Raw genomic sequence first — 21060 nt, forward strand, 5'->3', positions numbered from 1 at the left:
ACCTGTCTGTGTGATTTACATAGGAAACCACAGCTGTTGGGAGCTTGAAGAAGAGACACACAGTGTATTCTGGGAATAAGAAAACAGGCAGTTATCAAGCTTGTAGCTATTTCAGCCTTTTCAGCACGTGAAAACAGAAAGAATACTGGTGATACTGACAGGCATATTTTGCTTGTTAAACAATAACAAAATACAGTTTAAGACACATTTTTTTACCATAAACGACTGTCATTTAATAACCTAGACCTGAATTTCTTCTTCTGTTGGAAGTTCCTGGCTTGGATCGATAAGACATGTTCCTATAATTTTCCTATCAGACATTACTGGAGAAGCAGTAGGTGTCTGCACAGTAAGTAAAGAGAGAGAAGGAGAAAAACTGGGGGTCATGGTTGGTGGAGGGTATGCAGGACTATTCATAAGGGGAGAACGAGGGTATTTTTTAAATGCTTGCTCTGATATTATATTTGGCATTCGTGGTGGCACTGTCCTTATGCCAGGCTGAGCTACAGATGTTATCAAGGGAGGAGGGAAAACAAGAGATTTGTTCTCCTTAGGGAAGTTATGAATGTGCACATTCTCATCTTTCAGTCTTGCAATATCATTAAACACTGAGGCAAGAGGTTTAAATCCAGGTTCCCACCTGAGCACATAGCACCAGTTATAATCATCACCAAGATCCTCCTCAGAGGTGCCAAGAGTTGCAAGTGAATCATACGCAGAGTCCTGCCTTTCCGCCATGAAGACATATTCTCTTGTAAGGTCTGTCATTATAGCTTTCTCTTTTACTCCAATTGTCTTAAGTGTTTGAGACAACATTTTACATGCGTAGGCTGTGTCACAGGCTTCTTCTCTGCCCTCTCCTTTAACAGCCTGCATGCTCTCCATGCTTAGTGTCAAAGCCACAACATCTGTTTCTCCAGACTGACAGGAGAGTTGATCAGACTCTCTTGGGATCCCTGAATCTGGCACTCGTGAGCCGCACTCACTCAGCACTGAGCTGGCACTCTTTCCGCAAGGATGCTCATTGATCCTTTTGATTTCCTCATCCTCTGCAGTCTCTCCTTCAGCAGAACCATGGCCACTGGAGTCTGAATGCCTGGAGAGGATACCATCATCCTTCCCCTTTCCAACTCCTGCTAGGCTCAGCCATTCTGCTATGGCACCCATGGGAAGCATACTGCTTTCAGTACTTTGGATTTTCTGGCAGTCTTTATCGTCACTGGCTGAACTCATATCAATGGCTGAGGAGGCCAGTGCTGCTTTTTTCACACCAGAATGCACCACATCCTTCTGCTTATGTCTCAGAATAAGTGCAGTAAGACTGACCACAAGCAGTAAGAACACTATCAAGGAGACTGAAATGCTAACGGCCAGGCTGTATGCTGACACTGTGGAATAACTCTCAGCAGAACTGGAAACATTTACCAAAACGGTGCATACTGTGAACCTTGACTCAATTTTGGGGCTATGAGCTCTTACCAAAAATTCCAAAGTCTTATCGTTTCTTTCGCTGCCATTTTTCTTTCTGTGAACAGTCTGAGTCAAATAAATGTTACCACTAGTTTGATTCACAGAGAAGAATGGAGAAGGTTTTAGCAGGGAGTAGTGAACAACTCCATCCTGTCCACCATCACTGTCTGACGCTGTTACTCTGCCAAGCAACTGGCCTGCTTCGTTCTTCTCAGGGAGATTAAAAAAATACTCATCTTGTGTAAACTCTGGGTCAAATTCATCTCTCCCCTCAATATCTACCTGAACTGTAACAGTAGCCAGTGAATCACCTTTGTCTTTTGCCTGGATTATGAGACAGTACTTATTCTGACTTTCATAGTCAAACATTTGCTTTGTATGAATATCTCCTGTCAAAGGATCAATGAAGAACATATCATGGTCTCTAGGAGCTTCACGATGAGCTAAACATGAAGATTGGATGGAATAGGTAAGGTGTCCATAGGAGCCTTTATCAAAATCCAGTGCATTAACAGCACATACAAAAGAAAAGGTAGGCAGATTCTCACCAACAACGCAGCCTAGGCTGGGAAACAAAAATAGTGGGGCGTAATCATTGTCATCTAGGATGCTAACAAGAACAACAGAAAAAGCCACATTTTTTACATCGGCTCCTTCATCTGTGGCTTGGATGATCAAAGTGAATTTCATGGTATCCTCATAATCCAGCGTTTTCATCAAATCCACTGATCCCGTTTTCCCATCCAAGTGAAAATGTCCCCCGTCATTTCCAGAGATGATGGCGTAGGTGATCTCTGCGTTAGTGCCGGCATCACAGTCAGTTGCTGAAACTTCAGTGATGTGACTACCTACAGGGACACTTTCTTTGACATGAACATGGTATCCCGGGCTGCTAAATACTGGAGGATTATCATTAACATCCAGCACAGTTATTAGCACAGTAGCAGTTGAATTCAAGGAGGGTGTTCCACGATCAGAGGCAAGGAGAACCAAACGGTGAGAAGGAGCTGTCTCCCTGTCAAGAACACTGCTCAAAACAAGACTGCTCACAAGTTTGTAGGATGCTTCTGTCTCCACGACACTTGCTTCCACAGAGAATAAATTCTCAGCATTGCCATCAATAATAGAGTATTCAACATAGGTGTTTTCGCGGGTCCAATCACAGTCGATGGCTGAAAACATGAGGAGACTTTCTCCAACAGAGGCATCCTCACTCACACTGAGATTGTACAGAACCCTTGTGAACTGAGGGGCACAGTTATTTACATCTTCTACATGCACCTCAACAGAGGTAAATGCACTCAGAGTGGGGCTGCCACCATCTGTGGCTTCTATCAGGAGCTGAATGACAGAAATTTTTTCCAGCGGTGTCACTGGTGCTGTAGTGAACACTGAACCTGAAAATAAAACAGAATTAAGAAAAGCCCACACTTCACACTCATCAAGGCAAGTAAATGTGATTCCAAAAGCTGAAAGTAATCAGTCATATTTGAAAATGAAATGACTGCTGGTGTGGTTTGGCCCAGCTGGCACCACAACAGTCTCTCACTCCGTGCCCCCATTCACCCCCACCCTCGTTAGGATGGCGGAGGACCCAGCGAAATGGGAGTAAAAAGATAAGCAAGGTTGTTGTGGACTGAGACAAGAGCAGGGAGGGCTCGCTGCCAATTACGGTTCTGGGCAAAACAGACTCCAGTACTCGACTTAGAGAGGAAAGTAGGAAAGTTTATTCTACAAGAAACAGAATGGAATAAAAGTAACAAAAGGGAGTAGGATGATGAGAAAATTACAACCAGCACTTTAAGATCTCCCTCCCCCATCCCTCCTTTCTTCCCGGGCCCAGCTCACTGCTCCCGATATCTCTACCTCCTCCTCCCTCAACGGCTCAGGGGGGCAGGGAATGGGGGATGTGGTCAGTCTCTCACAGATGGGCTCTGCCGCTTCTGTCTTCTCAGATGAGGACGACTCCTGGCATTCTTCCCCTGCTCCAACACGAGGTTCCTCCCCCGGGACACAGTCCTTAATGAACTTCTCTGGTGTGGGTTGTTCCCAACAGCTGTGGCTTCTGCCAATATAGGTTCCCTCACACAGGACACAGTCCTTGGTGAATATCTCAGGCGTGGATTCTTCGCCATGGCTGCAGTTTCTGCAGTTACAGAGTCCCTGTCTCAGGACAAGGCCTCTTCTGGGCGTAAGTTTAATGAGCTGCTTTGTCGTGGGTTCCTCCCCACAGTTACAGCTGTGGATATTGGGTCCCTTCCTCGGGACACGGCCTCCTCCGGCCATAGTCATTGTCCCTGGCTCGGGGCCTTTAATGAAGTGAACCTCTGCCCCTGGTCCAGGGTCAGCTTTAGGAACATGAGTCTCTGCCCCTGATACGGGCTCATTATCAAAACAAGTCTCTGCCCCTGATGCGGGGTCTTTAAAGAAATGAAAATAAATCTCAGCTCCACCAGCTCTCTCCATAGAATGCAGGGGAGTCTCTGCTACAGCACACCTCCTCCTCTCTTTCACCACTGACCTTGGAGCCTGCATGGTTGTTTCTCTCATTGTTTGTACTCCTTGCATCACCACCAGCCAGAAGAAGAAGGGACAGAAAAAGGAAGAAGTCTCCTCTTCCAGCTTCTTCTTAGAAAGTGATCGTGGAGGCGTCTAATTGGCTCAGCCCCAGAGTGGGTCTGGCTCAGAGCTGGGGAGAATTGTGAGCAACTTCTTACAGGAGCCATCTTTACAGCCCCTTCCCCCTTACCAGAAAAGGCTGGCATGTCAAACCATGACACTGCACATCCTAAAGTAACTCTTTCTCATCCAGAGAGTAGTGGTTAATGGCCTAATGTCTGGATGGAGATTAGTGACAAGTGGTCTCTCTTAGGAGTCTGTACTGTGACCAATATTGTTTAATGTCTTGATCAGTGACACACACAATGGAATAAAGTGCACCCTCAGCAAGTCTGCAGATGACAGTAAGCTGAGTGGTGCAGCTGACATGCCTGAGGGACAGGATGCTATTCAGAGAGACTTGGATAAGCTCAAGAAGTGGGCCCATGTGAACCTCAGAATGTTAATCAAGGCCAATTACAACATACTGCAGCTGGGTTAGGGCACCCCCAGTATCAGTACAGTTTGGGAGGTGAATGGATTGAAAGCAGTCCTGCAGAGAAGGTCTTGGGGGTGCTGGTGGAAAAAAATGTGCACATGCAGCCCAGAAAGCCAACCATACCCTGGGCTGTATGAGAAGCACGGCCAGCAGATCAAGGTAGGTGATTCTAACCCCAACCTGGAGTATTGCACCCAGCTCTAGAGTCCTCAGAACAGGAAAGACATGGACCTGCTGGAGCAGGTCCAGAGGATGACCACAAAAATGATCAGAGGGGTGAGAGAGTTGGGGTTGTTCAGTCTTGTGTTGGGTTTGTGTGGAGCTCATTTGTTGGGGGTTATTTTGTAATGGAGTGTGTGGGGGCTGCAGTGCTGGCCCCTGTAAGAAGCTGCTCAAAACGTCCCCTGGCTCTAAGTCAGACCCCAACTCTGGCCACAGCTGGGCCAATTGGGAGCCTCTGAGATTGCTATTTAAGAAGAGGGAATCTGCAGTGGGAGGGGAAATAACTATGTAGACCTTAGTATCAATAATGAAGGATGGGAGGAGGTGTGCTGGAGCAGAGACTCCCTGCATCCCATGGTGAGATGGTAGCTATCCCCCTGAAACCCATGGAGGGCAACAGTGCAGCTGAGATCTGCCTGCAGATTGTGGAAGAGCCCACAGCAGAGAGGGTGGCTGTTCCCAGAGGGGCTGTGGGAGACAGTGTTGGAGCAGAACGTGCCTGGAGTTATGCAGCTGCAGAAGAGTTCCACGCTGGAGGAGTTTGTGAGGAGCTGCAGCCCTTGGGACTCACACCAGAGAAGATTGTTAGGGATTGCATCCTGTGTGAGAGACCTTGCATTGGAGCAGGGAAGAATGTGAGGAACCACCTTCCTCTGAGGAGAAAGAAGGAGTGGCAGAGACTATTTGTGATAGACTAAACACAACTCCCATTCCTTGGCCCCTGTGCTGTGGAGGAGGGAGGAGATAGTAGGAGCAAGGAGCTGAGCCTGGGGAGAAGAGAGAGGTGAGAGAAGGAGATCTTAAAGGGTAGGTTGTATTTTTCTCGTCATTCTACTCTGTTTTGTTTTCTGTTTGTCCTGCCTTTGGTTGGTGGTGGAATAAATTGATTTGGTTTTCTCCTCTAGCTTGAGTAGTCCTGTCTGGTTTTTGCCTAGGCCCATAACTGGTGAGCGAGCCCTTACTGTCCTTGGGGATTTGCATGACGCTTTCAGTTACCTTTTCCCTTCCCCATCCCACCACAGAGGGTGGCAAAGGGAGAAAGTGAGTGAGCAGCTCTGTGGTGGGCTTAAACCATGACAACCAGACCTTACTGATCATTCACTGTGATCAGCCTTGGGAGTCAGAGCTGTCCTCATGCAGTCAGCAGAGCAGCAGAATCTGCACTGAGGGGTTTGTCAAGCCAGACTACACGTGGTGAGTGGCACTGGTCTCTTCACTGATCCAGCCCTTGCAAGGGAAGTGGGACCAGCTCAGGGCACAGCCACAGCCAGGGATTTAAATGCCTCAAGGGCCTAGGGATTGAAGACTCCTCGCCACCTGGCAAACTCCAGCACAGGGGTGCAGCTGGTGAGTTACCCAGGAGGGAGGAGAGGCTGTGAGCAGATGGTGCTGCAGGCAGCTGTGGTATCAACCCAGGCAAAATCTGGAGGGGAATGGCTACAGGTCCCTGCCAAGTCTCCCATGCCTCCCTAGTTGCCATTGTGTGACAAGTACAGGGCTTTGGAAGTTGAGGGCCAGGCAAGGGAATGTGAAGGTGTGGGGCCACTTGAAGAGTCACACAGGGTGAGTCACCATCACGTTAAGCCACCATCATGCCTTAAGACTGCATCAATTAAAAAAAAAGAAAGGTTATAGCAGTAGGTACTACTTGGCAACAAGTGAGGAAGAGCAATAGGACTCTTCAATTTACACTGAAAAAGCTGAAATAATAAACCACGATTACAGACTCACCATTCTTGTGATCAATGGAAAATCCCTCAGAGGTAGACAAAATTTTATATGAAATTATTCCATTATGGTCTGAATCCTTATCCACAGCAGAGACTGTCAGGACAGTGGTACCCATAGAAATGAGCTCTGGCAAGCTCACCTGACATATAAAGCAAAATGACAGTTTTGACAGAGCTTAACAAAAGATTTTGTACATTAAAAAAAAACAAACATTTTCCTTCATTTGCTACTATTAGAAAAAAAACAAATACAATTCTTAGCTTTGAAAAAGTTTTTACCTAACTCTTTTCTTCTAAGAAAAAAATTAGAAAGAGTTGAGATATTGAAAATAATGCATCCTATACAGTTACAATTTATAAATCAGTAGTAAAATCTATCTAGTTCTAGTCCATTAGGGCAATGAGCTCAGAGAACACTAAATTTTTTTTTTGAAACGGTACACTAATAGAAGGAATACCTACAATGGACAGTAAAAATTGGGTTTTCTCCCTGCTTTCAGAAATCCGAAGAGTGTGGCCAGCAGGTCGAGGGAGGTTCTTTTCCCCCTCTACTCTGCCCTGGTGAGGCCTCATCTGGAGTCCTGTGTCCAGTTCTGGGCTCCTCAGCTCCAGAGGGACAGGGAAGTGCTGGAGAGAGTCCAGCACAGGGCCACCAAGATGATCAATAGTATAGAACGTCTTTCATACGAGGAAAGGCTGCAGGAACTGAGGCTGTTTAGTCTGGAGAAGAGGAGACTGAGGGGTGATCTTATTAACATTTAGAAATATCTAAAGGGTGGGTGTCAGGAGGTTGGGACATCCCTCTTTTCTATAGTAGATAGTAACAGGACAAGGGGTAATGGGATGAAGCTGGAACACAAAAAGTTCCACTTAAACATAAAAAAACCCCTATATCACCGTGAGAGTGACAGAGCAGTGGCACAGGCTGCCCAGAGCGGTTGTGGAGTCTCCTTCCTTGGAGGTCTTCAAGACCCGCCTGGATGTGTTCCTGTGTGACCTGATCTAGGTGAACCTGCTTCTGCAGGGGGGTTGGACTACATGATCTCTGAAAGTCCCTTCCAGCCCCTACCATTCTATGGTTCTATGATGACTTTGGTACATGAAATACAGTCTGCATCACACAGATGGAGCATACAATTGACCATTAACAAACTCAATACATGTACTCTAAAAATTCCAGCCCCAGAGCACTTAATCATCATTATTCCTAGAATTCAGGTTTTCAAAATGCTCCTTTTTTTCTTCATATAATTTAGGAAAACAAGAAAGTCCTTTTCCTTCCTAAGAGCTTCTATTATTTGAAGTCCAGATAGTGTACTTTTGTGGCCAAAGTTTCCTTCCACCTTATAAATCAAATTTGAAATGAACAGTACACTACCTTTATCACAAATTCAAGTGGTAGTTTAAACAATTTTAATAGAGTGATTTTATGTATATAATATCTTTATATATGAAACTATATATGAAAAGTATAAATATGAAAACACTTGAAAGGACAATAAAAATTATAGAATGATGAATAGGGAATTACATATATCAACAAAAAGAAGCAGTGTATCTTACTGTCCAAGCAATACACCAAAACATTGGGATTATGGAGAGAGAAGCTCAGCTGTTTATGTTAGCACACTCAATAGAGTTATGCTGTTTTGCATCAGTTAATAACCCTGTCTGTAGTGTCTCCTCTGATGCACAAAAAAATTCCTAGCACTTCAACAAGCAAGTCCTTGCCTAAACTATTCTGCAAGACCAGACACATATGAGGGTTGAGGAAAACTTAAAGCAATGTCTAAAAATCACTTGAGCATTAATACCGACTTTTTTCAGAATTTAGTCTTAGGAGCTTAAGTGGGTCATTTGCACAAATCCTGACAACTCTGTCACCTGATAGTTTCACAGGTGCCTACAGTCTGTCCCATAGTTATCTAAGTGACTAAGCTGCTGGGCCTGCACATGCTCAGAGGCTGAAATTTCTTTACTAAGGCAAATGTTTAGACTTAATTTGTTGACTAAATCTGTCTGAAACTGTCATGGTTTAGCAAGGAGCTCCTTCTGCTTGGTAACAGTAGGAGGGGTTGCAGTGGAGACCCAGTAAAGAGTTTCTGGACTCTTACCCGGCTCCTGGGTTCAGACCAATCTCCAGCCTGGCTGGGCCAATCTGGCGCCTCTGTGATCACTATTTAGGGACTTGAATTTTAAGTGCTGGCAGGAGATGTAAGAGTGATACAAGGTTGAGCCGACCACACGGACCCCACAGTCAGAGAAGGAGGAAGGAAGGAGGAGCACCAGACCAGAGACCCCTCTGCAAGCTGAGGCGAGAATGCAGGCTGTGCCCCTGCAACCCATGGAGGCCTATGGCAGGACTGAGAGTCACCAGCAGCTCCGTGTGAGTGAGCCCGGACGGGCGAGAGACTGTGTGGGGAGACGGCCATGGCCCAGGCCATGCTGGAGAGTCTGCGCACCGCAGAGCAGCCCCACACGAGAGGCAGAGAGGAGCTGCAGCCTTTGGAATGGGTGCACGTCGGAGCAGCCCGTGCAGGGCTGCTGTGTGTGTGAGTTACCCCATGGACATGCAGGGAGGACTGGTGCAGAGCCCACCTGTCCCGAGGAGAGAAAAACGGCAGAAGCTATCAGGAATAGACTGACTGAAACTCCCACTCCCTGCCCCTCTGGGCCGTTCATGGGGGGAGGAGGTAAAAACATTGGGATCAAGACTCTGAGCTTGGGAAGAGGGAAGGAGAGGGGATAAGGTGTTCTTAAATGGCTGGTCGGACTCTTAATTGTTGTACCACTCCGTGTTGTTTTATTTTGATTATGTTTTGGGGTTTTATGGTTATGCTTTAGTTGATGTTGCATTAAATTATTTTCTGTTTTCTTCCCCAAGCCGAGTAACCTGGTCTGTTTTGTCCTGCACCTTAAGTGGCAATTAAGCTCCCCCTGCCCTTTGGAAATCCTCAGGTCTTTGGTACTTGAGGCTAATCGTGGTCTTTTGTTCCCTGATGGGCCTAAACCACGACAGAGACTTATAAATAAAGCATTATTAAATTCTGTGGTGCCTCCTATTTTTGTCTCTGAGCACATTCACCACAGAAAATCACCAAGTCAAGCCAACAGATCGGTTCCCAGGACTGCAGACTGGCTGAGCCTGGCAGGCACCTCCCGAGGACAGCTTGTCCAACCCTCGCTCACAGCAAGGTCACCTACAGCAGAGTGCTCGTGACTGCATACATCTGATTTTTTAATATCTCCAGGGACGGAGACTCCACAAGCTTTCTGGGCAACCTGTGCCACTACTCTATCATTTCTGGAGTTAAAAAAACATTTTCTTGACGTTCAATCAAGATTTCCTGTATATCGGTTTGCACCCGCTGTCTCTTGTCCTGTCACTGGGCACCAGAGAGTCTGGCTCTGTCTTCTTTAGTCCTTCCTCCAGTACTTACACACACTGGTAAGATCCTCTCTGAGCCTTCTCTTTTCCAGGCTGAATGGTGCATGCTGTAGGCTTTCCTGGGCCTCTGCCAAAGCCACACGGCCTAGCCCCACACAAACAACTCCTAAGGAAACGACTCCTGTGGCAGCCTCACCTTTTCTGTGGCAGTGTTATTGTAGCCTAACTTCACCTGAAGCTCCAGGCTAACCCTAACTTCAGGCCATTACTTGTGCTGAGCCTTAGCCCAAGCCCCACAGCCTTAGGGCTGATGAAGTCAGGGCAAAAACAGCCTACACTTCAGAGCCTTGTATGATATTGTGCTTGCTTCAGCAGCACATATACTACAAATGGAACAGTACACAGAAGATTATTAGCATGGACCCTGTGCAAGGATAACATGCAAATTCATGAAGCAGTCCATATTTTTTTCTAGGGATCCGGAGGTGCTGGTCAGCAGCAGACTCTTCCAACTGAAATAGTCTATTGTAGCCTTTTTTACATATGCTCCAATTCCTTTAATCACCTTAGTGGCCCATAGTCACTAAGACAGCTTTGTTTCAAAACATTGTTGGACAATTTGACTTGGTCAACAATCTAGCTGTTCAAATGCTTGTCTAGAAGTCCAGTGGCTGAGCTCTGTACTCCACTCAGCCTAGCAAGGGATGTTGGGGAGGTCAAAACCTATATCTTTTATTCCCTAGATGAGTGCCACTGCTATAAAGCATTTACACAGTACAAACTGTATGTGTGTATCCTACCACAGAGGCATTTGCTACACTTCCATGGAGTTGTGTAACTGAAAACAAATAAATTCATGGCACAGTAACAGAGATAGAACATATGTACCAACTTATTTACCATTCTCTCAGAAGAAGAAAGTCTTGGACCTTGTTTCCCAAACTGGTTTGGATTATATTAAGTAACTCCTAGTGATGAATCACAGAATCATTATGGTTGGAAAAGACCTTCAAGATCATCAAGTCCAACCACTAACCTCATACTGCCAGGCCCATCACTAACTAAATCATATCCCTCAGCACCTCATCTATGCATCTGTTGAATACCTCTAGGAATGGTGACTCCACCACCTCCCTGGGCAGCCCATTCCAATGCTCAGTAACCCTCTCAGTTAAAAAGTTCTTCCTAGTCTCCAATCTAAACCTCCCCTGGCACAACTAGAGTCCATTTCCTTGTCTGTAGCATTGCCTGGGGTTGTTGTGGGCCAAGCGCAGGATTTAGCACTTTGCCTTGTTGAACCTCATGTGACTGTCCTCGGCCCATTGATTCAGCCTGTCCAGGTCCTCTAAAGAGCCTTCCTGCCCTCAAACAGGTCTACGCTCCCGCCCACTTTGGTGTCATCAGTAAATTTACCAAGGGTGCACTCAATCCCCTCATCCAGATCACTGATAAAGATGTTAAACAAAACAGGCCCCAGCAGGGAATGCATGGTGTATAGAGTACAGCTAGCATTCACACCACTTTCTTTCTGAAGTCAGAAACCACAAACGTAAGAAATGAACAATTCCCTTATTCCTTCTAGTAGAATTCCTGAGAAGGGGCTGGAGTTTCTCAGAAGAGCTCAGCTCTGTTTCTGGTCAGCAATAGCTTGCTAGTCCTTCTCAGTGCTCAAATGCATTTTTAAAGGCAAACATAAACATGCATTCCTACAATTTATTGTCATATATAGAAAGACATCATGTTTGTTGCCCATTTCTCATGTTCGCACCTGGTATGAATCTTGGATAAACACTGGTGGGTTATCATTGACGTCCAAAACAAGGATGGTGAGTTCTGCTTCTGTTTGATGTACAGAATCTGAAACTACGATTCTTATCTTATACACAGCAGCTTCTTCAAAATCTAATGGTTCCACCACTGTGACTACACCAGTGTGTTGATCGATGGCAAATTTCATTCCAGCACTATTATCATGAATAAAACCAAACTGAAGTGCTGGCCTGGAGTCTGCATCACTTGCTGACACTCGAGTCACTATAAAACCAGGCAGGGCATCTGAAACAATAATTTTCAGAATTATTACGATAATGTTAAAGTTTCTGACAATTTTGACAATTTTATGATATTGAATCTTAGATATAGGTAACCTTTTTGTATTAGCTTTTGGTATATTTTGACTTTGTGTTTTAGAACTAAAGCAACGTCCAGAAATGCTACAGAAACAGCAGTGAACTTCTTCACATGCATCTACTTTATCCCAATTTTAATTTTGGTTTTCTTTATCCGAGATCCAGCATACCCATAACTGTTTCTTCACCAGCAATGGGAACTTCCATGCTTTTCCGGATGCATTTAGGTGACTTGAATTTATTGAACAGCATCACAAACTTCCACAAGAATATTTGACTGAGGCATCTGAGTCCCTTCTATGTGTAGAATCAGCAAATACAATTCCAAAGCTTTTCCAAAGGATGAGAAGACCAGTCAAGAGAAATGAGACCTCCAGCCAGACATACATAGTATTAAAATCGTAAGAGCCCAGGTAGAGTCCCATGATATTAAGAAACTGGATACAGACAGCTTTTGTCATGTGCCAAATTGACAGTCCCAGAGACTGCAAAATGAACCATCTAACAAAGCCTAACAAAGCTAACAGAAACTAAACCGTTTCCCACTTGCAAGACTGAGGCAGTAGGCCTCAAAAATTCTATGCAATGTCCTAAAGTGAGTGTTCTTAAATGGAGCACAAATATGTAAATAAGAAGCTAGTAGTTTACAGGTGCTGTGCATCCAGTAGTCCCATACTTGTCATTACCAGTGGAAGCTACATTTAGGATAGGTTAAAAAACATCACTAGGAAGACAACTTCCATGTATCTTTTTTTAACAGTACTGGAATCTCAGCACCTAAGTCTTTATACATTTTCTGGTATGTATTTTAATGCATGACACATACGATGCTTGTAATTGAAAATGCTGGGCTTTAGACTCAAGGTCTGCGAACATCGAGCTAAATGTCACACAACATACCAGATGTATGCTTGGATGAGAACTCAGAAGATCCTCCTCCTCATGATCATTAGCTGGACCAAACTATACAGCATTTTAAAGCTTCACTCAAATTTACAGAAATCTTTCTTTCATCGCAAAGAAGTTCAAAATGTCCCATTTCTAGCAATGCTAAATAGTGTTTTTATTGGAGAAGAGCAGAAATTGAAGACATCTGAAGAATATGACACCAGAGTCAAAAACGAACAAATTACAGATGCATTTCTTCAGTTTGCTTTTCTCTTTCTGAATTGCCTATGGTTTAGTTCCAAACTCAAACTTAAACACAATGCCGGAGATAAAGAACAATGCCTCAGAGAACAAAAGTACATCACAATTTACTTTGATATTTCAGTATTAACACAATTCATTATCCTTTTTACTACAGTTGCTTGGTTATACAAATTACCAACAGTACTATTGTTGTCTGACAAATCCCATTCTTAGCAAAACTTAGCTGTACTATCACACTTACTTTCTGGGACCTCGACTTCACCTAATGGTTGGACAACTGGTGCATTGTCATTAACATCTAACACTTGTACCATCACAATGCTTGTAGCAGAAAGTCTGGGGTTTCCTTTATCAGCAGCTTGTACAACCAACCTACAATCAAAGGAAGTAGTAATGGTCACTAATAGTCAGAAATCCTTGAATTATCTACCAATGTTATGAGTAGGGGAAAATTAAAAACCAGAAGACTGTAAACTAGAAGATTAGACCTTTCTGCTCCTCATTACAATCCTTAAATTTCATCTTTCTCTCTGTAAGGTTAACTCTCCATAAGGTTAACTGATTTTAGGTGACATGAACACATACTAAGAAAAGGAAATTTTCATCTGTATTTATTTAGTGCAATTTCATACAAAATGTAGGTGATTAAACAAGCTAGCAACACTATTTCAAATAAGACACATTTCTCCAGTTGGTAATTTAGAGCAGGAATTAAAACTTAAGTACTAAATTGTCCTTTAGAGGAACATGACTCTCCTCATTTATAAAGGGACAATAGGAATTTAAAACTGGATAATACGAAAACATCCAAAGCAATAGCCAAAATCTCCACAGAGATATAGGACAGTCCCTTCTATTATAAATGTAAGTGATAAAGTGAAAAACCTGAACATGTGCACTATTTGACAAAGGCAAAGTTCCCATGAATTTTAATGGGATGAGAACCTCACTGACAGATTAAGAGAGTTTGCCTGCATGCTTCCATTTTACACCTGCATAAGGATGAGGAGCTGATGCTCTTGTGATTTCCACAAACATGTGGCAAAGAAAAGAGTAACTAATGACCTAATAAATACAGATAAAAAGATCTTTACTCTCTGTGGGAACTAGCTTCTGGACAATTAAAAGCAAAGATTATTTGGGAGACTTCACCCCTACACCGTATTGAAAATTATCTGGTAGAGTGTTCTAAAAATGAAAGAGGCCCAAAAAAGAACCTCAAGCTGTGCAAAAGGATACACAATTCAGGGCCTAGCATCTCAATTAAATTTAGAGTTGCATACTAACAACTGTTTGCATGTTGCATCACCTTCCGAATACATAATTTCTCCCTCTTTCTTCTAAGTCACGGTTTCTGTCTAAAGTGTCAAATAGATAAAGCTTCACAAATGTTCACATGACGATACGGAATAGCAAGGCTGCCACTTCCATTCCCGAATCATACAAGATCTGCTCTGGATGTTCTATGGTTTCTGATGCTGACAGAATACATAACATGAATTGCATGCCAATATTCAATTGGTGACCATGTAGAATTCCATATAGAAAGGGTATTTTTTCTAGAATGAATATTGGTAAGGTATACATATGGAAGTATTTTACTAAAAATAATAACTTTCTAAGGTTTCAGGAAAAAAACCTCTCATAAAAACATCTCAGCCAAGGCATTAAAATTAAGGTTCTGTCAACACTTTCATTATAACTCCTATTAGAAGGGACTTAGGGATTAAAATGTTCAATTTAGATAAAATAAATTTAGATAAAAGACACAACTTTAGATAAAAGAACCACTAGTTACATTTTGAAATTAAACCAGAAAAGTTTTGAAAGCTTCTTTTGCTATTCACTTTTCACCTAACAATATACAGATTAATAACACATTAATAAAGAGAAGGAATGTGAAGCTTCAGATTCCTCGAACAAACTGTCAATAAAAAAGGCTAGAATTCCAACATAATACAGAAATAAATCACGCTCACACTTCAAGACAGATATGAGAATTATTATACTTACATGTTCAATGCTTTCAACAGTAAACACCCTTCCTTTGAAGGATTTATTCCAGGCATTCTTTTAATGTACCAGTTAGAAAAAGAAAATGCATTATGCTATTTAAATACTAAAAATAAGAACTGATTCAGTTCTTTTGATTCAGTGAAAAATTGAAAAATAAACTCCAAATGAAACAAAGTATCTCCTTTAGGACACTATTATAAAATTACACTGATATTAAAAAAGAATCACGTTCTGTTGATGTTTTTTATGCGGTTTTCTAAACATCACACTGGTTCATAAGAATTCTGATTGGATGTTTAAAACTTTGAGGCCCCAGGGGATAGGAAAACCTTGCAAATACTCTGATGCCATAGGCAGAGGAAAATAAAAAAAGTAATTTCTACTGACATATACACAGAAATCTACTTTTTTGTAGAGAGTGCAATACATTAAAAGGGTGTATTAATGAATCCCCATAGTCATATTTTCTCTTCAAGGCATGATTTATTTGCTTTCTAATTCTGATTATGGTATGAATTGTAAAGAAAAATTGTCATGTGCACTTCATCATATTTACTCACAGTTTCTTGGAAAACAGGAAAAATTAATAGCTAGTGCAAGACAGCTTATACTTGGAATTTAAGATTTAAGCTAACAGAAGCATCTTTATCAGATTAGAGAGAGGAAAATTTGAACCATGCTCTAATTAAAGAACAGATCACATCTCCATTTCTTGGATTTAGTTTGTAGACTTTCTCTGTGTCTTTATATATTTATAAAAAATAGTTCCAGAGAAGGAATGGCTATATAGTTCTTAATAAACTAAACCCAGGAACTGTCATCATTACTATTGGGAATCATCACAATCACTTAGATCAGTAAGTGTTGCCATTGATTAAACAAGATTATTTCTTTCCCTGAATTTGAAAAGTATGCAAGACCACATGGTACAAATGGGCAGATTTAGTGCTCTCTCAATGCTGTCTGGCCTGCACCCAGGCTCTGTGAGTGATGGATATCAACAGAAAACCATAAAACATGTAAGTAACATGAGCAACCTCAAGGTAAAGTGAACAAAAAGGATACCTTTTTATAAGAATCTCACATACAAACCTGTAAGATGAAGTGTTATCATGATCTAGGACTGTATTAGCTGCTAAAATCCCTTGTACTGGATCAATTACAAACGTTGCATTTTCATTACCAGATAAAATTGAGTATTCAATTTCTCCATTCAGCCCACTGTCAAAGTCAGTTGCAAATACCTATTTGGAAGCAAAGCTGAGGCTTAATTATAAATGGCAGAATGCAATTTTAGAAAAAAAACTCATTATACTACAGCCATCTATTTCAGATTACTTTCCTTTCGACTGCACAGATTTAAGCAAACAAATCGTCATGGTCCCCAACATGAGTGCCACATGAGGCCAAAACATCTGCCCACAAATTGCACAGGACACACGTGAATTCTTTGCCTGAGTAATTTGAGAGACATAAAGTGATACAGCTGTATGTAATCGTTTTGCACTGCTTATAAGATTGTTGTTAGAACACTGTCTCTCTTCAGTGCATAAAAATGTACTTTCTCAGAGATCTGAGGCTGGCCCTTAAAGTATTACTGCTATACAAAGAAAGGATAAAATAATTAAATTATTATGTTGTCAGAGCTTTCATAGTACACAAACCAGAAAATGTAAAAAGGGTGGAGGCAAGCTATAGAACCAACAGAATAACTAACATTCAAGAGCAGTGAACAGGTTTCTCAAAGACTTCTCTGACTCTCTGAAGTGTCACCTTTGTATTTTTCTGGTTGCTGAATGAGCATTATGGGATACAAACCAACCAGACAGGTCGAATAAGGGAAATATAACAGAATGTATTCTGTCATAAAATTTTGACTACTCACCTGGGTGGACTTCATTTTTATTTTTTTCCACTATTGGACATATGTTTCTCTAAATACACTGTCCATCAGTTTCTAATCACTTTGCCCTGGAGGCATTTGTAGCTTTCTATTTATTTATTCTCTAGAGAAGGAATATCTTTAGTACCTAACATGACCTTTCCTATGACCTGACTTGCAATGCAAGAACATGTATTGAAGAAATTAGGTGTTTTTCTAGCCCAACTGATGTCTTCTTTTACTCTAACATGGCCAGCTGGAAACACTTTCAGAGAATGGATCCATTCAGAGGAAGAAGTGTTTGCACATTTAAATTGAGACAAGCTGCTCTTTAGGCATCACATTTTAAATGGAACACTTGGATTTGACTCTACTAGTTGATGAGTTGAAAGTATTCTTTTTATTGCTATAGCTCTTTCAGTAGATGCATTAATCCAAGACCCAGTCTATATTGTAATCAGAACCACAGCTTTGAATGGTATTTTTCAACTATTTGAAGACAGAAAATTAAAAACAAACAGACAAACAAAATTAAAGTCCAGCTGCACAACTACTAAGAAGATAAAGAATTCTCTTGCAGTTTAACAAACCTGAATGAAAGATCTGAAATGTGATACAGAAAAATATTACCATTATAGATATTCAAGCAAAGTAGTATCACACTAAGAACTCCATTCTCATTTTTTAAGAGAGCATTGTCCAGAACAGACCTAGCAGGGTTGTAGTCACTTCTTTTTAATTACAGCACTGGGCTTGGGAAGATGTACTTCCACTTACCTGTATGATGTCTGGTTTAGGACTTTGGCCTTCCCATACTGATGCTTTGTAATAGCTTTGCTCAAATTTAGGTGTATTGTCATTCATATCTTGTATCAAAACTGTCACTCCACATAACGCTGAATTCAAGCTATTTTCAGCCAAAACTGAAAGATGTATTTTATTCTTAACTTCATAATCAAGAAACTTTGGATCACTTACTGTGATTGTACCTGGTTTATTAAAATAAGAATTAAAAAAATATCAAGATGTGACATATATATCCAGGAAAAAACATACACAAATGCATTTATGAAGTCCTTAACATATACGGTCTCCTTTACTGAACACATGACAGAACTCCAGCAAGCTCCCCATACTGTCCTTCCCTCTACCTAACATCACCTCCCACATGCTTGTTGTATGTACAGCTAAGTTTTCACTAACCAGCTACCATGGTGGCAACTTCCTAAAACAAAGTCAAATTACTTGTAGAGGGATAGAGAGGAAAGAAAGCAGCTGCATGACGTGTGCTCCTTTGACATGTGACAGTAAGCCAGCTGCGTCTGAAAACACTCTTGGCCCTCAAGAGAGTGGCTACATCTAGTCATCCACCTATATCCAAATTGAGCAGTAACTGCATCAATTTCTGTATAAGACTAACTGACATACATGTAAAACAGTAACTTCTGATGCAGTGAGGCCTTTCCCTTCTCCATAACTGTTAGTCTATCCAAAATAATCAGTTAATATTACTGAGATTACAACCACAACTAGACATCTCCAGATGAAACCTGGAATGTCCTTGGAAATCTGTGGTCATTGTTTCGATGCTCTAGGTATAGTAATACACTCAAATTTGTTCATTACATCTAAATATCAACATGGTTAATTTGTATATTAATTTCATTAGAATTCAAATTGTTTTTGCCTGAATTTTTCAGTAATGAAGCTATGAATACCAAACTTCTGATAGTGTAAGAACTCATCTACTGTAACTCTCCAAGCTAGTGCCTTTTAGTTTTTATCTTCTAAGATAAGCAGCAATGATTGTTGTTTATAGATCTGCCCAGTGTTGAGAATTGTGTCTTTAAAATAAAGACTTCAAAGCTGGCAGGTGGTCTATCTTCAGCATAACACCTGAAAATTATCACATTCTGTATATAGATAATGCAAAATAGATAATTGCATAATTTACACACTTCAAGATGACAGAAAGTAAATTAAAGACTCCAGTGTGGTGTGGCGCAAATTAAGTTTGAGGTATACCACCTAGGAAGAACAGGTGCAAAAAATAGAGTTGCTCATCTGGGGAAGTGCACATGAAGAAACAGAATAATAGTGTTCAAATACGCAAAGCACTGGGGTAGACAGGCTGGATGGCTGGGCTAAGGCAAATTCCATGAGTTTCAATAAGGCCAAGTGTCGGGTTCTGTCCTTGAGCCACAACAAGTCCCAGCAGCACTACAGGCTTGGGGAGAAGTGGCTGGAAAGCTGCCAGGCAGAGAGGGACCTGGGAGTGTTGGTTGACAGCAGCTGAATATGAACCAGCAGTGTGCCCAGGTGGCCAAGAAGGCCAATGGCATCCTGGCCTGTATCAGGAACAGTGTTGTCAGAAGCAGCAGGAGGTGATCATTCCACTGTACTCTGCTTTGGTGAGGCCGCACCTCGAATACTGTGTTCAGTTTTGGGCCCCTCTCTACAAGGACACTGAAGTGCTGGAGAGGATCCAGAGGCAGGTTACCAAGCTAGTAAAGGTTTTGGAGCACGTCTCATATGAGGACCGGCTGAGGGATCTGGGGCTGTTTAGCCTGGAGAAAAGAAGGCTCAGGGGAGACTAATCACTCTCTACAACTACCTGAAAGGAAGCTGTAGCGAGGCAGGGGTTGGTCTGTTCTCCCTCATGACAAGCAATAGGACAAGAGGATATGGCCTCAAGTTGCACCAAGGGAGGTTCAGGCTGGATATGAGGAGGAATTTCTTTACTGAAAGGGTTGTCAGGCATTGGAACAGGCTGCCCTGGGAGGTGGTGGAGTCACCGTCCCTGGAAGTGTTTAAGAGACAGTTGGATGTTGCACTTAGGGAAATGGTCTAGTGATTGATAGGGCTGGGACAAAGGTGGGACTGGATGATATCAAAGGTCTTTCCAGCTGAAACAATTCTATGATTCTCCAAAGTGGCATTAATTAGTATCAATGCTTGAAAAAACAAATAGAGCAGCCCTCCATCTGTCTAGAACATCATCAAAATATTTAGCTCAAAATATTTACGCTGTGGAAACAATGGGTAGTTCTGGTGTCAAAATTTATGCTGAGGTAAGAACTGCTCTTAAAAAGTCCTGAAAGGCTGCATTTCAAATAACGTTTTCAAAGAAATAGAAGAAACATTACAGAAGAAAGGAAACAAAAGAAACTCCAGAGGCTCAAAGATCTCGAAAGACCACTGCATAGCATCCACTGCTATAGAAATTCCATGACTGTTTGTGAAGAAAGTGCTTATGAGACTCTTAAAAATACCACATAACCATTTCTCAGTCTGGCTTTATAAATAAAAGGAAATAATTTTTTATGGTGTTTTGTTTTTTTTTTTCTTTTGGAGGTGATATTGGAGAAGATTCACTTTCTTGAGAGGAAACTTGCCTGGGTCTAAAATGTTCTTTAATCTTTCTAGCTTTATTTCAGTGAAACACAAAGGACTTGGAAATTGAGTGTATGTACCTTAACTACCTTTTATTTAAACAAAACAAAATAATTTTAACTGTCCATTACCATCAAACATGACAGCTTTACAGAGTACACCACTCAATGCCTGGAGATATTTCAATAATCAGAGAGAAAAGCCTCAAAGAGGTCAGCAAGAACCTATTTGTTAAGAGTACAAACTGTTTAGACTATTTCTGAGGAAAACTGCTTACACAGTCTATGCCATCCCTGAAAGACTGCAGCTATTCAGAAGGCAAACTCTTTTGTTGCAGATGTTTAGGAGCTGAGAAGCAACCAAAGTAGCTATGCTCTCTTACATGCCTTAGTAGAGAGTATGTAAATGCACTTGGGGAGCACACTGCTCTCCTGCCATCCAAAGCTCCTGACTGAAGGGTAGATAAAAGCAAACCTTCTGTAGAATGCAAATACAGTCACCAAAATAATAAACAAACTTGACCTTAAGGCATGTCAAGGTTTGCCTGAAACAAAGAGCATTAAACTCAACAAAGGTGTAAT

At 41.9% G+C, this 21060-nt stretch overlaps 1 protein-coding gene and 1 non-coding gene across 2 annotated transcripts in view; one reads left to right on the forward strand and one right to left on the reverse strand.

Annotated features, from left to right (window-relative positions):
• Positions 1–240: 240 nt before the first annotated feature.
• Positions 241–21060, reverse strand: part of DCHS2 (dachsous cadherin-related 2) — a 124061-nt gene continuing 103241 nt past the window's right edge. The window contains exons 15-20 of the mRNA XM_061993199.1: positions 17864–18075; positions 16297–16448; positions 13430–13560; positions 11676–11962; positions 6521–6659; positions 241–2867 (exon numbers count right to left, since the gene is read on the reverse strand). Of these exons, the coding sequence (XP_061849183.1) occupies positions 241–2867; positions 6521–6659; positions 11676–11962; positions 13430–13560; positions 16297–16448; positions 17864–18075 (3548 nt within the window). The remainder of the gene's footprint in view (positions 2868–6520; positions 6660–11675; positions 11963–13429; positions 13561–16296; positions 16449–17863; positions 18076–21060) is intronic.
• LOC133625255 (U6 spliceosomal RNA) lies at positions 10267–10376 on the forward strand. The gene has a single exon (XR_009818569.1). It is a non-coding gene; the product is annotated as a U6 spliceosomal RNA (small nuclear RNA).

This window comes from Colius striatus, chromosome 3 (genome assembly GCF_028858725.1).
Source record: "Colius striatus isolate bColStr4 chromosome 3, bColStr4.1.hap1, whole genome shotgun sequence".
NCBI classification, from domain to species: Eukaryota; Metazoa; Chordata; class Aves; order Coliiformes; family Coliidae; genus Colius; species Colius striatus.